At 35.8% G+C, this 18,579-nt stretch overlaps 1 protein-coding gene across 1 annotated transcript in view; it reads right to left on the bottom strand.

The window, feature by feature from the left end:
* The window catches only part of LOC120774283 (myb-like protein P), a 127,145-nt gene that overhangs the window by 19,617 nt on the left and 88,949 nt on the right, over nucleotides 1-18,579 (bottom strand). The window contains exons 3-5 of the mRNA XM_040103775.1: nucleotides 6,678-6,808; nucleotides 1,178-2,264; nucleotides 742-862 (exon numbers count right to left, since the gene is read on the bottom strand). Coding sequence (XP_039959709.1) covers nucleotides 742-862; nucleotides 1,178-2,264; nucleotides 6,678-6,808 — 1,339 coding nt within the window. The remainder of the gene's footprint in view (nucleotides 1-741; nucleotides 863-1,177; nucleotides 2,265-6,677; nucleotides 6,809-18,579) is intronic.

Below are 18,579 nucleotides of genomic sequence, written 5' to 3' on the forward strand. Positions count from 1 at the left end.
AGTCCAGGCATTCAAGCAGACCCAATCGAGATATTGTGGATAATTCCATTACATATTCGGTTGCTCCGACATTATAACACTCTCCCCAAATAGTTACAAAAGATTTATTAAAAGAAGAAAAGTTCAGTTAATATGTCACCTATATGTTATAGTAACTCGATTTGAAAAAAAATTTCAGAGATTGCACCATTGCTTCCGACCATAACCCATGCCAAACTTCGGGAAAAAATCTCTTTATTTAGACTGTTCAGTTTGTATGGTAGCTAAAGTATATGCTATAGTGTTCCGAATTCGGAGGTTCCGACAAATGAGCAGCTCCTAAGTGAGGAAATTACGTGTGCAGAATTCAGATAGATAAACTGGAGAACTAGTACGTGTATATACAGACAGACGGACTTGGCTAAATCGGCACATGCCAATTTTTTATATTTAACTACATATTGGTAGTCGAAAAAGTCTTTTCGTATTTTGTCAATACATGTCGTTGCATTCGTATATTCTACCAAATTCATTGTGGCATACCATATAGTGTTGGATTCTTTTATTTTGTCCAACACTGTTTATATATATGTACAGATATTAAATCTGATATAAGTATATATACGTGCAATTCATCGTAGGTACGTTTATGCGTTTGTGCCTACATTTATCACCCTCTAGCGAGTTGCACGTCTTTGCCGCACACACATGCCCACACTCATAAGAATATATTTATGTATTGTATATGAGGGACACACTTACCTATCGCTATCGGCTGGCCATGCCTGGAGCGTATTGTCGATGCACGCAGCATATCCATTATGAGCGCCTGACCGGTGAGCTGAATACCGCCTGGCACTATCTTCAGCTGGCCCATGCCGTCCTGCAATGATGATAAGACAGAAACCATTGAAGGTCAATTAACAACAATTGTGCTGGTTAATGAGGCAAATATGCAAAGTGATTTATGCACACAAGCACACACACACGCTTATATACCTGCATACCGCCGCATGCCTGATGTCAACTGGTCGATTCAATCCGAACGGAATGGAATTCAACTGAATCGGTGTGTGGCAACAATCACCTTTGTGCTGAGGCTTGTGGCATGAGTACATAAGCATAATTTGTTGCAAGCAACATTAGAGCGCATGTGTGTATGTGTGTGTATGGTGTGGCGTGTGTTTGGTTTACTCACCGTCGTGAATTCCATCACTTTCAGTATCCACAATGTCAACACCAGATTTGTGATGATGAGCAGCATTAGCAGCACCAGCAGGCCGTAGAGGCATTTCTTGCGCCAACCCACCAGCTCCAAATGTGCACCCAAACTGTCCATGAGCGCGCTGTTTTCTTTGTGTAGTGTATTGCTGTGGTTGTTGTTGTTGTTACTGTTGCTACTGCTGTGATTGCTGCTATTGCCACTGCCACTCGCACTGCTACTGCCGCCAGCAGCGCCTGCGGTCATTCTCTTTGGCAGCGCGTGTTGTTGAAGTGCTGGCTGTCGTTGCTGCTGTTGTTGTTGTTGCTGCTGCTGTGGCGGCTGTTTCACCTTGGCTGTGGCACGTTGCCGCCTGTTGTGACCGTTGAGCGGCGCTTTGCCTGTGTGGCTGCCCACTAGATCGAGATTGTCAGCTGCATATGCAGCCCGCGGTGTTGTTGTGGTTGTTGCGATGCGTGGCAAGGTGCGATTGCGCGGTGTACGTAAGCTTGTTGTTGGCTTTGTTGTCGTTATTGTATTGTTGTGCGCACCAATAGCGCCGCCGCCGCCGTCACCAATTGCTAAAATATCGTCAACCGTTATTGCTTTTGTCGCTTTTGTTGCTTTTGCTATTGCTGCCACACCTATACCATTCAATATAATCGACGTGTTAACAGTTGCTGCGTGTTGCACATTGCCGCTCTCCGCACTGTTGCGATTAGGTGATTTTGATTTCGGCTGCTTCGACGCTTCGACGGTTGCCAGTGAATTATTAATTACCGTTGCTGCCACTGTTTGATTGCCACCACAGTTATTGTTATTGTTGTGGAATTTGTGTTCGAATTGTTGTTGCTGTAGTTGCTTCTGTGTTTGCTGTTGCTTTTTGCGCTTAAATGTTGCAGTCGGCGATGTGAATTGAAAAGTTGCCGCGCTTTCTAATTGCAATTCGGTAGCAGCTGCGTCGCTTTGTTGCTTTTGTATTAAATCTGTCGATTGCTGTGAATGAATAGGATCGCATACTTTAGCACAATGGTTGGCTGTTGGTATAGTTGTTGTGCTTAGTGGCGCAAAGCCATTCTGTTTGCTGCGTTTTTGGTTTGGTTAGTTGATGGAAATCATGAGTCAAAGTGTTGGTGGTACTTATGAGTGGCAGGTGGATGTTGCATGCCCGGGTTAAAAGTGATGTGGAATGCGTTGAAATTATTTTACATGATGTAAGGGTCATTATGGCAATAATGCGGTATTTAGTTGGCAGAGAGCATCGATGAGTTGATTGAAAATGATTTTATGGCGCCAATCAAATGGAAAATATAAATAATGATATTGATATATTTTTAGATATATAATGAATAGAGGATAATGATTTAGTATATATTACAATAAAGATTGTTGGATCATGTTATGATAGATTATCAAGGAATTATGCCTGATATAACTAAGTAATACTACTAAATCTACTGATATGTTTTTGTCTTGCCCACTTCGGATTGAGTAAGCAATAAAAAAAAGAACAACTGACGCGCTGTAAACTCAGCTATAACCGCGTAAGCGATGTCTCCGCCAGTAAAGAAGGAAAATAATATGGATGTTAGTAAAGAAAAGTTTAGAGTATTTAGTTCTCGAGTATAATAAGCTTCAGAAAACCAAATTTTGGTAGTAAGTATTTATTTTCTAAATAGTTCTGACTTCGCGCATTCTATTGCTGGGTAGCTGGGATTCGCGAGAGCTTTGGCCAGCAAAATTCGTTCTTGGGCTTTCGCAAGTTCTTTTTGGCTAAAAATGGTTTTCAAGAGGTCTCTTCGTCATCAGTAACTTAGCGTTTGCTTAGTTGTAGAGGTGCAAACTGATCTCGCGGTGGCAAGGTTGAGATTTTACGGGGGTGTCAGTTGTAGAAGCTGTTTGGAGGAAAACGGAGCAGAAATATCTCCACTCCACACTTCCAACTTGATTGTCCCGGCGTTGAGACATCAAGGCTTAAATATTTCGGATCTCAAACTTTCCGACATCCCGGTAAACTGATGGCAATAGTAATAAAATGTCAAAATATAATTGGCGCTTTGTCGACTTATAAAATATAAAATAATATGTAGATATTACATTAGCTCTATTTTCTCGCTTCACAAAGGACTGTATCTTGACCTTGAGGATCAAGATTGACTTAACCTGAGATCAAGAAAGAAAAACTAAACGTGCCTACCATATGAACTGTTAACAGATATTAGCGAAAGGCTAGCGAAGATAGACGTTTTGTTTAGAAACCTATGTTCTATATTCTATGTGAACAGAATACGGCTAAAGCGTGTGACAGTTATTTCGTCGGGCATTAAGAATTCTAAATCAGAGTCCGACTAAATTTTTCAAATAAAAATGTATTCGGGAATTCGGCTACGGTTGCTGAATTTGGTACTTTCCAGCGGTCGTCCCGACAACAACTTGGCTTAGCCACCGTTTTGGGTATGCTTTACTAATGACAATCATGCTTTACGGATGGACACTAGCAAAAATACAATTTTTTATTATGCGATGACTAAAAAATATGAAGAGGGCTTATGGTTTTGATCCGAACATATGTGTTAGCTCAAAAAACTCACTGGCTGAATTTCCCTATGCAAAACACTTCTGAATCACAATAAAAACGATTCTGTTCTGAAGTAAATGACTACTGGTGCTGAAAAGTGGGTCACTTATGACAACGTCCTGTGAAAGTTGCTTCTCTAATGTCGAACTTATTTTATTAGGCCTTATACAATCCCAATAATTAACACAAGCTGAGAGAAATCAAGACCAAATTAATTCGTTTAACATCATTCGTTGAGAATGATTTCCGAAGTTGTTTTCGGAGCTTCTTTCTGATTTCCAACTTATGGTTCCTTGCTGCTAAACAAACATGTATCAATTTTAAATAGTCATACTTTAGCTCGCCGAATCGGGGAAGTTGAAAATATTCTATGCTAAAATGAAATTTTTAAATCCAAGTTTTAACAAAAGTCTTTACTTTCACTAATAGAGACATTTGTCATCTATATTCTGTCTCTGCCAAGAAAAAGTAACAAACGTCGTCTACGAATTATTATGAGTACACGTGAATTTAAAATAGTTTAATATTTTATTTAATACGTACACTAATGTGGTGGAAGCACTTAAAAACTTTTATTACACTTTTAATTGGGAAAAATGTGGCCAGAATGTGGCATTTTTACGACGCCTTTATATGTTTTGGCAATTCGGGTTGACGCTTAATTTGCCAGACAAAATATTAGGTTGTAAAAGTTTTTCGTTGACTTATGAAATTAGAAGTTGACAGATTACAAACAAACGTAAACATTGGGAATTTGTTTTGGAAAATTGCCTACTTGTGTCTTTATTAATTTTGCCACCGTTTTTAAAATACAGTGGGCCTCTGTAATTTTTGTTAGAATCTTTAAAGTACTTGTAGCAATTTTCTAGCTTTCAATGCTATTTGGTATTCCTTAGCGCCGAGACGAGGTACTAGGGCTTAAATCAGTGTAATTGAAAAACACCGGAATATATATTTCGAATCCAAAAATGTATTAAAATTCCCTCTAGTTAGTAAAATATCAGAAGATTTCCTAGCCGAATTTGTTGATGGACGATGAGTGATTGTAGAAAATTCACTGAATAGTTTTTATGACGCTAAGGGAACATTGCTTAAAGTAAAATGTTTTAAGTGTTTCGAGGTAATATTTACGGTTCACACGTTAAATTTTCAAAGCGAACCGGCAGATGGTGATTGGCAAGTACATAACGCGTTAAGTACCGTGAATTTGTACATTTTGTTCAAAAAATATATAAAAATAATATCCATTTTCATAATTTAATGTACTATAATTATTAGTGATTCATTTTTGAGAATTTTGGATTATCTCGATCTCTCAGCCGATCTCCTAAAGAACATCCAAAGAATGATGCCTGACAATGAGAAATCTTTTCTACTTTAAACTAACTTAAATCCAAAAAAAGTAAGGAAGGGCTATATTCGGTTGTAACCAAACATTTCATGCTCCTGAAATTACAGGACCAAAGCCAGGGAAATATCCTTAAGTGCAAAACATCAACCAGAGATTCGTAATCTAAGAAATTTTATTATATGTCATTTGGTTTGTTAGAAAAAGGAAAATCATCATATGAAGTATATGGGAGTTGATTAACCGTATTTTATATAATTTTGCCAATACTGCGCATAATTAAAGGGCCACAGGCTAAGAAAATCCTCCCAAGCATTCATCAAGGCTCCTCACATACCATCACCAATCATAGGGAGTAAAGTCAGCCAGGTGTTCGAAAATCTTAATATTAGTTATGCATATGGGGGCTAGGTAAAGCACACCTGCTGGCAATGTCCACGAGTGCTATATATAAAATGGCTTTATTTGCTATTGTCGGTGTAGTCCCAGTGCACCGGAGATGCCGATGAGAGTCGCTTTTAGAACATATTCAAACTTTATATCGACTGTAGTCTTTTCGAGCGCCCTCCACTAGACGAATACAACATCGTTGTCTTAACGGCGGTAGCAAAGAGAAAACACACCACTTTTGGTCAGAGTCCTCTTTTTTCCCAGTAGCTCTCCTAAAGCAATGTATGGAATCTGATGATTACTTTGCTCTCTTCTGAAAATTTGGCCTACACGAAAGTTTTCTATCAAGGATAAGCACTAAGTATTTCTGCATAGAGGGTGGTTCAAAAATCGAAATCAATTCAAAGAACAAAATTCTTTATAGATTCATATCTCTGAAAGTATTTGCCGAATAATTTTTTTTGAAATTCCAAAGTTGGCATAACCCCTTAAGTTAGAGTGATCTTAAAGAGTTTCGTATGTTCTTAACAGATGTTGCCAGAACGTTATAAAAACACCATTGCTTTGGCTAGGAAATTGCATTAAAAATCACTAAATATATTGGGTAGTTGAAAAAAGTCTTTCGTATTTTGTCAATAGATGCCGTTGCAGTCGTATATCCTCAGTGCTACAATTCACATTGTGTTATACCATATAGTGTTGGAAAGGTGAGATTTTAAGCTTCATTTTATCAAAAAAAATAAATTCGGAGAAGTTGAAAACAGTTAGAGCTGTTCAACAATGACTGTAAAAAAAGAATTTCGCTTTATTTTGAAATTTTTGTATAAAAAAGGAAGAATGCCACGCAAGCCACCAAATTTCGACTTACACTGATGGAATAATATCTCTAGGAGAAAAATGGCAAAAAATGGTCTACCAAAATGGTACATATTTGTTTATTTATTAGTATAAATAAAAAAAATACGTTGAAGTTTGATTAGAAATGCGAAAAGACTTTTTCGACTACCCAATATTAAATGGTAAGCAAGCACTGAATGGATAGATAGGTAAGGATAGATAGATAAGGTAGTTAAAATCGTTAACCGATGTGAATTTTTCCAAAGAGGTAGACATACATACTTATGAAAATAAAGATCTAAGATTACATAAATTAGACACAGTATATATTTGTCACTACTCACCGTGAGATTGTCTCTTGTGTTGGCCCCGAGTGGCTTATCAACAGCCTCTCGTCAACGTCCTCGTGTATTGCATATGTTTGCGTGGGTGAGGTAGACATTAAGTGGCAACCATTTGTGGTTGTTGTGCTCAGCTGTAATTAAACAAATCAAAATAAATGTCAGTCAACATTACAAAGATGTAGAAAAATGTATGAAAAAACTAAGGAAGTAATTTGTTGGATACATCTTGCGTTATAAAGAGGTATTAGATAGAGGTAACATATTTAAAATATTTTATTTGAAAACATTTTATATTTTTAGTTAATATTCCATACTTTATACATTTGTATTTTGTTATTTGAAAATTAAATTGAAATTATTTTGAACATATTGCTCAGAGCAATTACATACTTTCCTTTTAATTCCTTTCAGTTGAAACATTTAGAACAGTGAATTTAAAAAATTTAAAAAAGAACATATTTTTCAATGAAACGCATGCCATCAATCAAATAATCAATTTCGCATATATTGAAAAAATTTAATTGGCTTTTTACCGTAATCTATTAACTATTTATATTATTACAGAGTAAATAAGCATTGTGATATTAATGGATATTCATAAAAATTAATTTTCGACCGCAAGATTTTTATTTTTTTCATTTACTCTCCATAAATCAACACATATGTACATACATATGTACGTGTGTCTATGTTCACTCATTAGCTTTGTAAAGAAATGATATGCAGATATCACTATTTTTTGGCGTAGAAATTAGCGCATTTACAGTGAATGCGTGTAAGCGTGCTGCAATTCGCAAGCAAAATGTTTTCAAAAAAACACTGAATTGAACAAATTTTAATTGAATGTAAATAGAATGGATATGTGTACACATACACATACCTACGGTGGCATTTATTGACTATGAATTGGAAAAAATTATAAGTAGATTTGTATTTCAGCGCGTCATAGAAAATATACCCTATGGATAAGTGGAGATGCCAGCTCCCTAAGTGGACTCGAATACGTAGGCTGGCACACAGATGGTACTACTAGAATTAAGTCGACATGATTTTTAGTCAGCTCTAATCATCAGAAGTTACGTGCATATAAATGACAGCTGTCGAAGTATAGTATATGAGTTACAGTATTTTGAGTGAAGCCACTTAAGTTTAAAAAAATGGGTAAAGAGGAAATTCTTGTTTTAATAAAGCAATGCTTTTTATCGAAAAAAATGATTTTGAAGCCGAGAATTTGGATTGATGAACATTATTTGGACTCTGCACCAGGAATATCAACCGGTGAGAGGCGATTTGATCACGAATGGGGAGTTTTGCTAAGTTTGAACGAGGTGAAATGAGCAACGAGCTCGATGCACGCAGTGCACGAACTAAAGGCTGTTACCGACAAAAAAAATCAAAACAGTCTCCAAAATAATTTCAGATGCCCGTAAAGTGAAGTTGTTCTAGAGAGCTGAAACCCAAAAGTTATCAAAGGAATGTTTTGAATATATTGTGAATAAATATTTGAGTACGCAAAAGATCTGTATAAAGTAGTTGTCGCGCGAGATCATAATCCATTAAAAACAGCACTGCCTTGATGATTCTGAAGAGTGTTTAAAACTGTTCAGTCGAAATAAAACCGAACCCGCTATGTCACTAAATGCTATTCAGCACACGGCATCTGTCGCCTTACCAGAAATCTTACTTTTAGACTCATAGAAGCCGTTTATCTAAATAAACTTGTGCCTGACCACAACAGAAATCACAGTTTGATTTAATACCGTACCTTTTGGAACATGAAGTCATGGAACCAAGCTCTGTCGATATTTCTCTTACTGAGAGTAAGCTGTGAGTAGGAAAAAGTTTACTCTGAGAACTATCCATCAATATGTGTTTCAAGCTTTGTGATTATTGAAGCTTTGTTGCAACTAGCCTATGTTGCAACGACATCTGGTTACTTCTGGTTAAGACTATTTCGGGTATCAGGCTATAACGGAATTTTCGGAGGCTCTAAAGCTTATGAGTTGGTAAGAAAGGCCATCTTTGCATCGCTGTTGTTGAAATGAGAATGGGCTGGAGTTTCTCTGCCGCTTTGGGGTTACTATTGGATAGATGGGAGTGGTGGTTTGGTACAAGTGTCGTCGCAAAATCTTTCTATCTATCCTTCTATCTAAAATTGCAAAAGCAACTTTTCATCCATAACAAGGTTAAGATTTTGTTAACTGTTAATTGAAGCTGATTGGATGAAGACTATATAAAAAAATAAAAACTCAGTTTTTCTTGATTGGACAGTATTTTCCAGATAAAATCCAGAACGCCTTGGATCTCACATCTTTAGGCATCCAGTTTAGCTTCTGGTTTCTCTGGTTTCAAAAGAAACTCTTCATAATTAGTCCAAGTGGGATCCTCTCTTGAGATTAACCATATAACCTAATCTAACTTATAACATATCAACTGTTGATGTGTAAAGACTATCAGTTACCGCTATAATCGAGTCTACGTAACAGAAATTTACTTGGAGTTTGAGTCGTTTGTTATATTGTCATAAAAATCCGTGAAGGCTACATTTCTAGACTGTCGAATTCTGCAGAAAAGTGAATGAAAACCAGTAAGTTGAAGTATCCGGAAATTTTCTCTTGATGTGCACTTACAATTTCAAACAGAGTCGGACTTTTCGTAATATTTAGTGATTTAGAATATTTAATGTTTTTTCCTTCGTTCTAGTACCATGAATGAGGAAAAGTGTTCAGAGTAAGAAAATATTTTTATGAGGTCGAGTCGCCATTGCTCGGTACCCACTTTACTGGGTTCACCCAAAACAAAATTTGCAAACCTTCATTAAACTTTTTCCGACAACTGTACGAATTTTTCATAATTTTGCCTATTCTAGAAATAACAGCAGGTTTTCGGTCCAACAAGTTAGAAACCGCTCTTAAAATGAAAAGCAATGTAGACTTTCGAATCAGCCGGCTCTTCTTTTAAATTAGAAAAACAAAAGTTGCTGTGTGTGAACTCAGCCTTACACGATAAAAATAAACCACTCATAACTCGAAATGCAACAGAAACGAAACAGTTTGGAACTAGTGCATTTCCTTCCGGGTTATCTATACAAACAAGCATTTCGGTATTTAAACAGTTATTGCAGAAGCGCGAAAACATTATTATAAATAAATAAACACGGCATGCAACAGCTTGTAGCAATGGAAAATGAAATAAAATGCGCTGCTGCATTTTTGGCATATTTCCTTTTCAGTTTTTTCGTCAGCAACATAGTTCAGCGCTTTCAAATACCTACATACATACATACAGTATGTATATGATGTTGCAAGTAGTTTTTGCAACTTACATATTTACGTGTTTTTCCTCAACTACAAGCGCATATACATGCAAGCCGTGTTTTCAGGTGTGTAATTGAATTTGGTGTTGCAAGTTCAGAAAAATTTCGCGCTCGCTTTATTATACACCTGCAAGCTATTTGTGTTGCAAGTGTGAACTTTCTAGTTTTTTATGCAAATTGACAGCGTGTGTGCGCGTGTGGCATGTCAATGGCATGCATTTAATTGTAGTAATATATGCCAAATATGTGTATGTATGTATGAATTAATATACAGTAACACTGTTGCTTGTAGCCAGCGGCATGCAACACCTCAACATGTTAGCCATGCAAATGTATGCAACGTTGCACCGTGCCGTGTAGCGTTCATCAGCATCATGTTGCACACACACACACACACACTGAACTTGTATGCACTTACGCGGATCGTTGCACGTCAAAAGTGCCAGCCACTGAGTGGGCGTGTCGACATTCACACTCAATTACTGTAAACAAGACGAAAAAGTTAAAAGCGAAGCAGGCGGAAATTTTTTTCTGCTGAAACTTCGCTTGTGTTCAGACTGTGTTCAGACATGGCAAGTTTTGCCTTACCATTCTCCATATTTATACCTTAAACCGAGTAGGTATGTCAAGTTTGTCCGAGAAGGAATCTTTGGGAACCCTATAAAGTGTATATATAAATGATCAGCATGTCCAGCTGAGCCGATTTGGTCATGCCCGTCTGTCTGTACGTGAACGAGCCCCTCAATTTTTGACATCGACCTTAACCCTCATCAAGAACCTCGGGTCTGGCCAGGCATATTTTGTTTTTAAATGTTATTTAAATATATTTAGAGCGTAGCAAACGACTTGCGCTTCCAGGTAGCTTCCTAGAATTTTATTGTCTATTGAATTCAGAAAAAAAATGCAAGGATATCGTATGGAAAAGGACGAAAAAAGGATAATATAATATTACACCTTAGTGCACCAATGGTGCTTGGCTGGACTTGGCTGAAAATATATGAACTTTGGTATGTTTCTATCACTTCGCATGGTTCATTTATCTGTTTTCATGCTCGTTACATGTCCAAATTGGTTTGTATGTTTATCTGGGTCAAATACTTTAGCCGCTAAAGCATTTTAAAGGTTAAGAAAAAGGTAATTTTTCTCAAAATATTACATTTTTTGTGAACGCTATTGCCACGCCAAGCGTGAACAAGGCAGTCAATTTGATTTCAACCAAATCGAGAGTTAAGGAATTTCAAAAATGTATCTATATCGTACATACTTATATGAGCGTAAATACAACACGTATTTCCATACAAATGTATGTAAACGCCACTTGGCCTAGCCAAGCACTATTGGTCTAGACTAAGTGTATCAGACCATTGGTCTCGACCAGGGTTAATCTTTGCACACGTTCTTTTCTCTTTATGAAATTGCTCGTTTGTGAGAATCGCCGATATCGGACCACTATAACATATAGCTGCCATATAAGCCGTCCGAAAAATATCAAGTTCTTGTATGAAAAACTTTTTTGGTTGATAAGTTATCTTCATAAATTTGCCATGGATTATTTTCTAGAACAACGATTAAATCTCCAAACATGTTGGTTGAGATCGGACTGATCAAAATAAAGTCCTTATGTGGAAAACTTTTTTACTTGACGAAATATCTTCCAAAATTGGAGACATATTAGGGTCCAAAGCAACGATATAAGATCTGAAGATATTATAAAAATCGGACCACTAGAGAATATTGCTGTCATACAAGTCTGATGAAAATCGAATCCATTTATGAAAACCTTTCTTATTTGTCAAGATATATTTTTAAAATTTGGCATAGATTATTACAAGATAGTTATGATACGTAAAAAAATTTCCTACAATGAAATAAGTTTCCCTGTCTGAACGCGGTCTTATGCACACGTCTACATATGTCTGTATGTACGTAAATATAGTATGCTTGACAGCGATCTGTCGGTTGGTATGTTCTGTGTTCGATTCGTTGGCGACGTAGTGTGTACGCTTTGAGAGGAAAATTAAAAATATATATCGCATATATGAATTGTTACATATTTTTGTGCCAAATTTGAGTGAACAAGGCATTTCGAAGAATAAAGCATCCGTAACAAAAGCAAATGAAATTGAACAAAAAATGATAATAACGTGGCGCAACAAAAAGTGAAAAAATGTTCTAAAAATAGCGAATTATGTAAAATATTTATACAATGATGATACTACAACAAAAAAGTTGACTAGTTTCGTCAAAGTGTGTATGTTTATGAATAAGTAATCTATGTACGTATTTCGAGAGCCTCAACTGCCTCTTCCTCTTTATATGCTCTATATTCTAGAGATTGTTTTGCTATTTGTGGTGTTATAACTTTTTATTATTATTACTTTGTTGTTGTTTTTGTTATTCTTTAGCAGCTTTTGTATATTTTTCTTTTAATGTTATGACTAATAATGTGGTATGTGGTTAGGTGTGCTAACACATTGCATATTAGATAAGATTATTTGAGAAAAAATGTTTTTATTACAAAAAAGAAAATAGTGTTTATATGTTTAGAAATAGAATATTAGGATATAATTTGGAAGATTGTTTTTGTAGATGGGACTTTTCATCGATTGAAGGTAAAACTTATGTGACTTTAGACTGAGATCGTTTGTAACTAAAATATTTATAAATGTACCCTTGAGTTCATGGTTAAAACAATTGGAGTAGTGGTTCACAATTCTTAAAATCTTCAATTTTTAGGTTGTCGCACTAGGTGTGCAGTTAGATATGTACCTCTAATATAAGTGATAATTTTTACTATTCCTGCTTATGATACCATAAAATAAAAGGGAAAAAAGGGAATTTTTTATAGAACCCAAAATTCAATAGATTAATTATCTGTATTGGATCCTTGATTTTTATGTGATGGACACACATTTCTTTTAATAATAATTGTATATTGCCTATCACATTCTGTTGGTTGACGGTTGAAGGCATCTAAGAAACAAAGCAAAAAATATTTTCAGACTGAATCGAAGCTTTATCTATATTAAAAAAAAAATAAATAAGATGAAATGAATCCATTCAATTAGGAAACTAGGAAAACAAGCTACAGCTATAATGTCGGTCGGTTAGGTTATACTGACTGGCTGTCACGCCATACACAGACCTTCATTACCCTTGTAGTGACAGATGGAAGTTCAGTTTGATACGAGACGGTCCTGCAGTCTTTTCAAAACAGTGGGAGAAAAATTATCCAAGTTTTTCTTCCGCCTTGCATATGCATATGCTTTTTGCGATCCCGCATACCATCTCGCACTGAATCGTCTTTCGCAATTTTCATTGTATATCGCTTTTAGTGACTTCTGTATTTCCCAGTATTGGTTCGGTAGCCTGACGGATGGCACATTTCGCAATCTCATCCGCTAATGTGATGCCTGTAGTTTGTAATCTGTGACTAGATTCTGCAGACTTTTCGAGACCGTATGAGAGAAAAGCATGCGTATTTTTTCATCTTCTTGCACATGATATTGGCGATCCTGCTTATACTTAAGGTATTCCATTTGCATTCTGATCCGTCTATCAACCCTTTCGGAAATTTTATTGTATATCGTTTTTAGTGACACCCTTATTTCCTGCACTGGTTTGGTAGCCAAACGGATGAAACTTTTCCCAATCTCCTCTCAGCTATTTCCCAGAATTCCTCTGTGGCCTGGAACCCAGTATATATGCAGCCGCTTTCCGGCAATCACTACATGCTTTCCTGTTTCTAAGGACATCCTCTGACGTAATGCGATGTGAGATTATTGCTTTAATTGCCGCTATCCATATAAACATTGTTCTTCTTTTCGTTGTTAGCTATCTCAGTAATTTTCCTGATCGCAAGGACTTCCGCCAGGAAGATACTGCATAAAAGAGTATTCCGGAAGCTGTCGCCTGAGATTCATCTCCGAGCAACAGATTCCGGTTCCAAAACAATTAGGCATTTTTGATCTGCATGTACAAATTTCCTAAGTTCCGCTGGTGAGTTGCATGCTCCGGCGCCATCCACCATCTTTTAGTGTGACTTAAAAGCGTCTCTTCCAAATAAAGGGGAAATATGTATGTCCTATTTTACCCCCTAAACCTCCGCTTATTGAGCTATTTTCGGCGGTCTTTGTAGAGCATTCACCAAATGTCACGGGTTTTGCAGCTGATTTTGCCAGAGAGCTTTCTACAGCAATGTCGATGGTGGCATGTTGAGTAACCTTTTTAGTGCAGCTGTCTGTTGGAGTGGGTTAGCGCTTCCGTAAATTGAGTCAGTGTATCTGTTCCAAAAGTTTTCTGTATGTATTTTGACTTAATTACCATTGTGTAACACCAATGCATGAGGCCAGGTTATAGGTCTATGTAGACTCTATCAACTTCATACATGCATATAGGGCATCACTGGCCTTTTCAATATTTCATCCCTATTGAGTTTCCATAGTTGGTTTCCAAAATTAATCCCAGATACTTAGTATGCTCCTTAGTTGTTAATTCAACTCCGTTGATCTTCGGGATTTCCATGTTGGGATTTTGCCCCTCATTGTAAAGAATACCATATCCGTCTTATCGGCATTTACTCTTAGGATTGGTCGATATCGTCCGTTGGTGTGTTTAGCTATTTCGTCTGGTAAGCTATTTAAATTGGTAATTGAAAATCCCCCAAAATAGAAATTATTGACCGATTTATCAGTGAAAACACATAACTTTCGAAGATAACGGAAGCTGATCAACGAATATAATTTTGCATGTAAGTCGATTTGTGTGTTTGCTGGAAAGTAATCATTAATTTGCTGCAAACTGTTTGAAAACCATATAGACCGTTCAAAATATATTCCCTCATCAAATATTTGATACACGCGGGCAGCACACACATACACATTTGTAAATCAGTTGGAATTTTTGCATTTTTATCGCATGTCAATCGCATGCCACTTCATCAGCGGCTGATTTGCCTTTATTTGTTATCTGGTCAATTTAATGCCCGTACTGACATACATTCATACATATGTATGTATGTATATGGTATGCATGAGCGAATACTTTTTTTTAGCCTTCATTCAGTGCCAGGCGGCGTTGTATTTATTGTAACACTAACAACAAGCTGTCTAAAATAATGGTTTTTGCCTCTCTCCTTTAAATGCATTTTTTAATGTTTTTATACTCTCGCAACAATGTTGCTAACGAGAGTATTATAGTTTTGTTCACATAACGGTTGTTTGTAAGTCCTAAAACTAAAAGAGTCAGATATAGGGTTATATATACCAAAGTGATCAGGGCGGCGAGCAGAGTCGAAATCCGGATGTCTATCTGTCCGTCTGTCCGTCCGTCCGTCTGTCCGTCCGTCCGTCGGTGCAAGCTGTAACTTGAGTAAAAATTGAGATATCATGATGAAACTTGGTACACGTATTCCTTGGCTCCATAAGAAGGTTAAGCTCGAAGATGGGCAAAATCGGCCCACTGCCACGCCCACAAAATGGCGGAAACCGAAAACCTATGAAGTGTCATAACTAAGCCATAAATAAAGATATTAAAGTGAAATTTGGCACAAAGGATCACATTAGGGAGGGGCATATTTGGAAGCAATTTTTTTGGAAAAGTGGGCGTGGCCCCGCCCCCTACTAAGTTTTTTGTACATATCTCGGAAACTATTATAGCTATGTCAACCAAACTCTACAGTTTTTCAGGCATTTCCATATACAGTTCAAAAATGGAAGAAATCGGATAATAACCACGCCCACCTCCCATACAAAGGTTACATTGAAAATCACTAAAAGTGCGTTAGCCGACTAACAAAAAACGTCAGAAACACTAAATTTTACGGAAGAAATTGCAAAAGGAAGCTGCACCCAGGCGTTTTTAAAAATTGAAAATGGGCGTGGCCTCGCCCACTTATGGACCAAAAACCATATCTCGGGAACTACTTAACCGATTTCAATGAAATTCGACATGTATAATATTTTTTTTAACACCCTGATGACATGTACGAAATATGGGTGAAATCGGTTCACAACCACGCCTTCTTCCAATATAAAGCTATTTTGAATTCCATCTGATGCCTTCTCTGTATAATACGAGTATAAAACATTAGGGAACCAATGATGATAGCGGAATAAAACTTTACAAAAATACGGTATTTGAAAAATATGTAAATAACGGATAATGAAATCTCGATTATCACTTTATCATGCGAGAGTATAAAATGTTCGGTGACACCCGAACTTAGCCCTTCCTTACTTGTTAATTTTATTTTCCTTTTTAGCTTAAGTTAGCTCTTGTTCTCGTACCATATGGCTTGCCTTGCAATTTTTCGCTTTTGACCGTTCACTTGTCTGTGCGAATGACCACAAAATGGCAAAAAAATAATCATTATTATTTCGTTTATTTATTGCCACTGCATTTCTGAGCATTTAGACACATTTTGATACTAACTAGAGCTGTGCAAAAGAGATACCAAATGTAGAGGCTTCTCTATTCGAAAGTAAACTGATATTCGATTAATATTTCGGTTAATATATTCAGTAGTTGTTTCGAGCGTGTAACAAAATCACGGTACTCGGAAAAAATCCAAGAAAAACGTAGTATTATATGTGTCGACATTCTAGTAAGTGGAGGTCCTACTATAAATTAGTGCAAGTTTAGCGATTTCAAGTGTTTTGAAGCAACTAAGGCGTTATATCCATTTATGGATTTAATGAAATCAAAAATTCGATATTTATCGAATAAAAATATATTTGAGTATTCTCCCAGAATTTGAAAATGATTTGGAAAATAATTTTAGAGATCTGAACGTATTTCTAAGAGTTTTTAACTTAGAGTAAAAGGAGTAATCTTTTAATGCATTTTTCTCGAAACACTGTTTTCAGAGGAAAATTTATCTGAAACGGCTCAACCAATTGACTTGAAATTTACACAACGACTTATTTAGCTATAAATATTAGTAAGATAAAGCTCGAAGAAATAAAATTTTGTTATAATTTTAAATATTTATGCCCCTCTAAAGCGTAAATTTCATTCCCATAATTTTGATTAGTCCTCCTATTACGACATATACTCATTTATTGAAATAAGTCGTTTGGTCCATGATTTGAGATAATTTTAAGCAGAAAAATCTTCCACTTCCAGAGACCTTTTTTGAAAGGTCCTCTTGGAAATAAGCTATGTGATCAAGAGAATCCAAATTTTTGAAACCGAATATACAGAATAATACATAAATTCAGTAAATGTACAATTTTCAAAATAATTCCCAACAAAAAACTAGACTAGCAAATAGGTATAACTTCTTTATGGCGTTTACTACAATGAGTAATTTAAACGACTCGTATAAAATCAAAAATAAATTCATAGCTTAATAATAATTTTATTTCAGTTAACTTAAGGGGTTAGGGGTAGTCAGAATTTTCAAAACATTATTTTTTTTGCTTTTTCGTTAATTGTAATATCTCAAAAATATTCTCTGAAAATTTCAAGTTGATCCGATAATTAGTTTTTGAGTTATTCGGCAAATAACAAAGAGAGCTCGGGAACTTCAAAGCGCTAGTGTGAAACTGTGAACGCATTTTTCTCAAAACTATATTTTTTGAACTGGTGACAACTGTAACTCGAAAACCGCTCATTTTTTTTCAAAAATTTCGATTTTTAAAGACCAATTAACTGGTGATTTTTTCCCAAAAATTTAGACAAAAATTTCCGCAGGCCGCCATTTTGTTAATTTTTGAAAAAAAAATCCTTTGATCAGGCCCGAGTTTATCTATTTATAAAACTATTTTTTTGTCTGATTGATTTTAGATGAATCTCCAAGGACTTATGGTTGTCACTGGAAGTACCTTTTTTTGGAACTGGGTCAACATAAACAACTATAACTTTAGAAATAAAATTTTCTTTTTGAAATTTTCGTGACTTCAAGTCAACACATTCCATAATATTGCCATATTACTACTTTTGTAAAATAACACGATTTAATAGCAAAAAAATACAGAAAATTCTAATTTTTTCGTGCCTCTGACTACTCCTAACCCCTTAATTTGCTAATTTTTTTTTAAATTTTTCGATATTACAATATTTTACCAATTTTATTTTCGAACCATTAAAAAAATGATTTTCGATACCCAGAAGTACTCGCTATTCTCCAACACTAAAATACATACGTACACAAACATATACACACATACAGGTATTTATTCTACGGCTTAACTGTGGTTTTTGTGGTCGCTTTTTTAACATTTGATATTTATAAATCAGTGCTTTTCGTTTTTTTCGCTTGCATTTTTTAATTATTCTTTGCCTTGGCGTTCATTTTGCGCCAGCACACTGCATTAGCAATAAATATAAATATTAAAATTTTCATTAATTAAGCAGGTGTTTGAGGTACTAAGTCATAGAATGAATAATGCATGGAAACTGAAAGATCATTGGTTTGAATTACTACTAAAAGTAATAACAAGTGGCATAGATCAGCAGAGGTACATAAGTATCAGATTTGATTTTAAGAGCTTGATAACTTTTTTTAAAAAAAACGCATAAAATTTGCAAAATCTCATCGGTTCTTTATTTGAAACGTTAGATTGGTTCATGACATTTACTTTT

Source organism: Bactrocera tryoni, chromosome 4 (genome assembly GCF_016617805.1).
Source record: "Bactrocera tryoni isolate S06 chromosome 4, CSIRO_BtryS06_freeze2, whole genome shotgun sequence".
In the NCBI taxonomy this organism is placed as follows: domain Eukaryota; kingdom Metazoa; phylum Arthropoda; class Insecta; order Diptera; family Tephritidae; genus Bactrocera; species Bactrocera tryoni.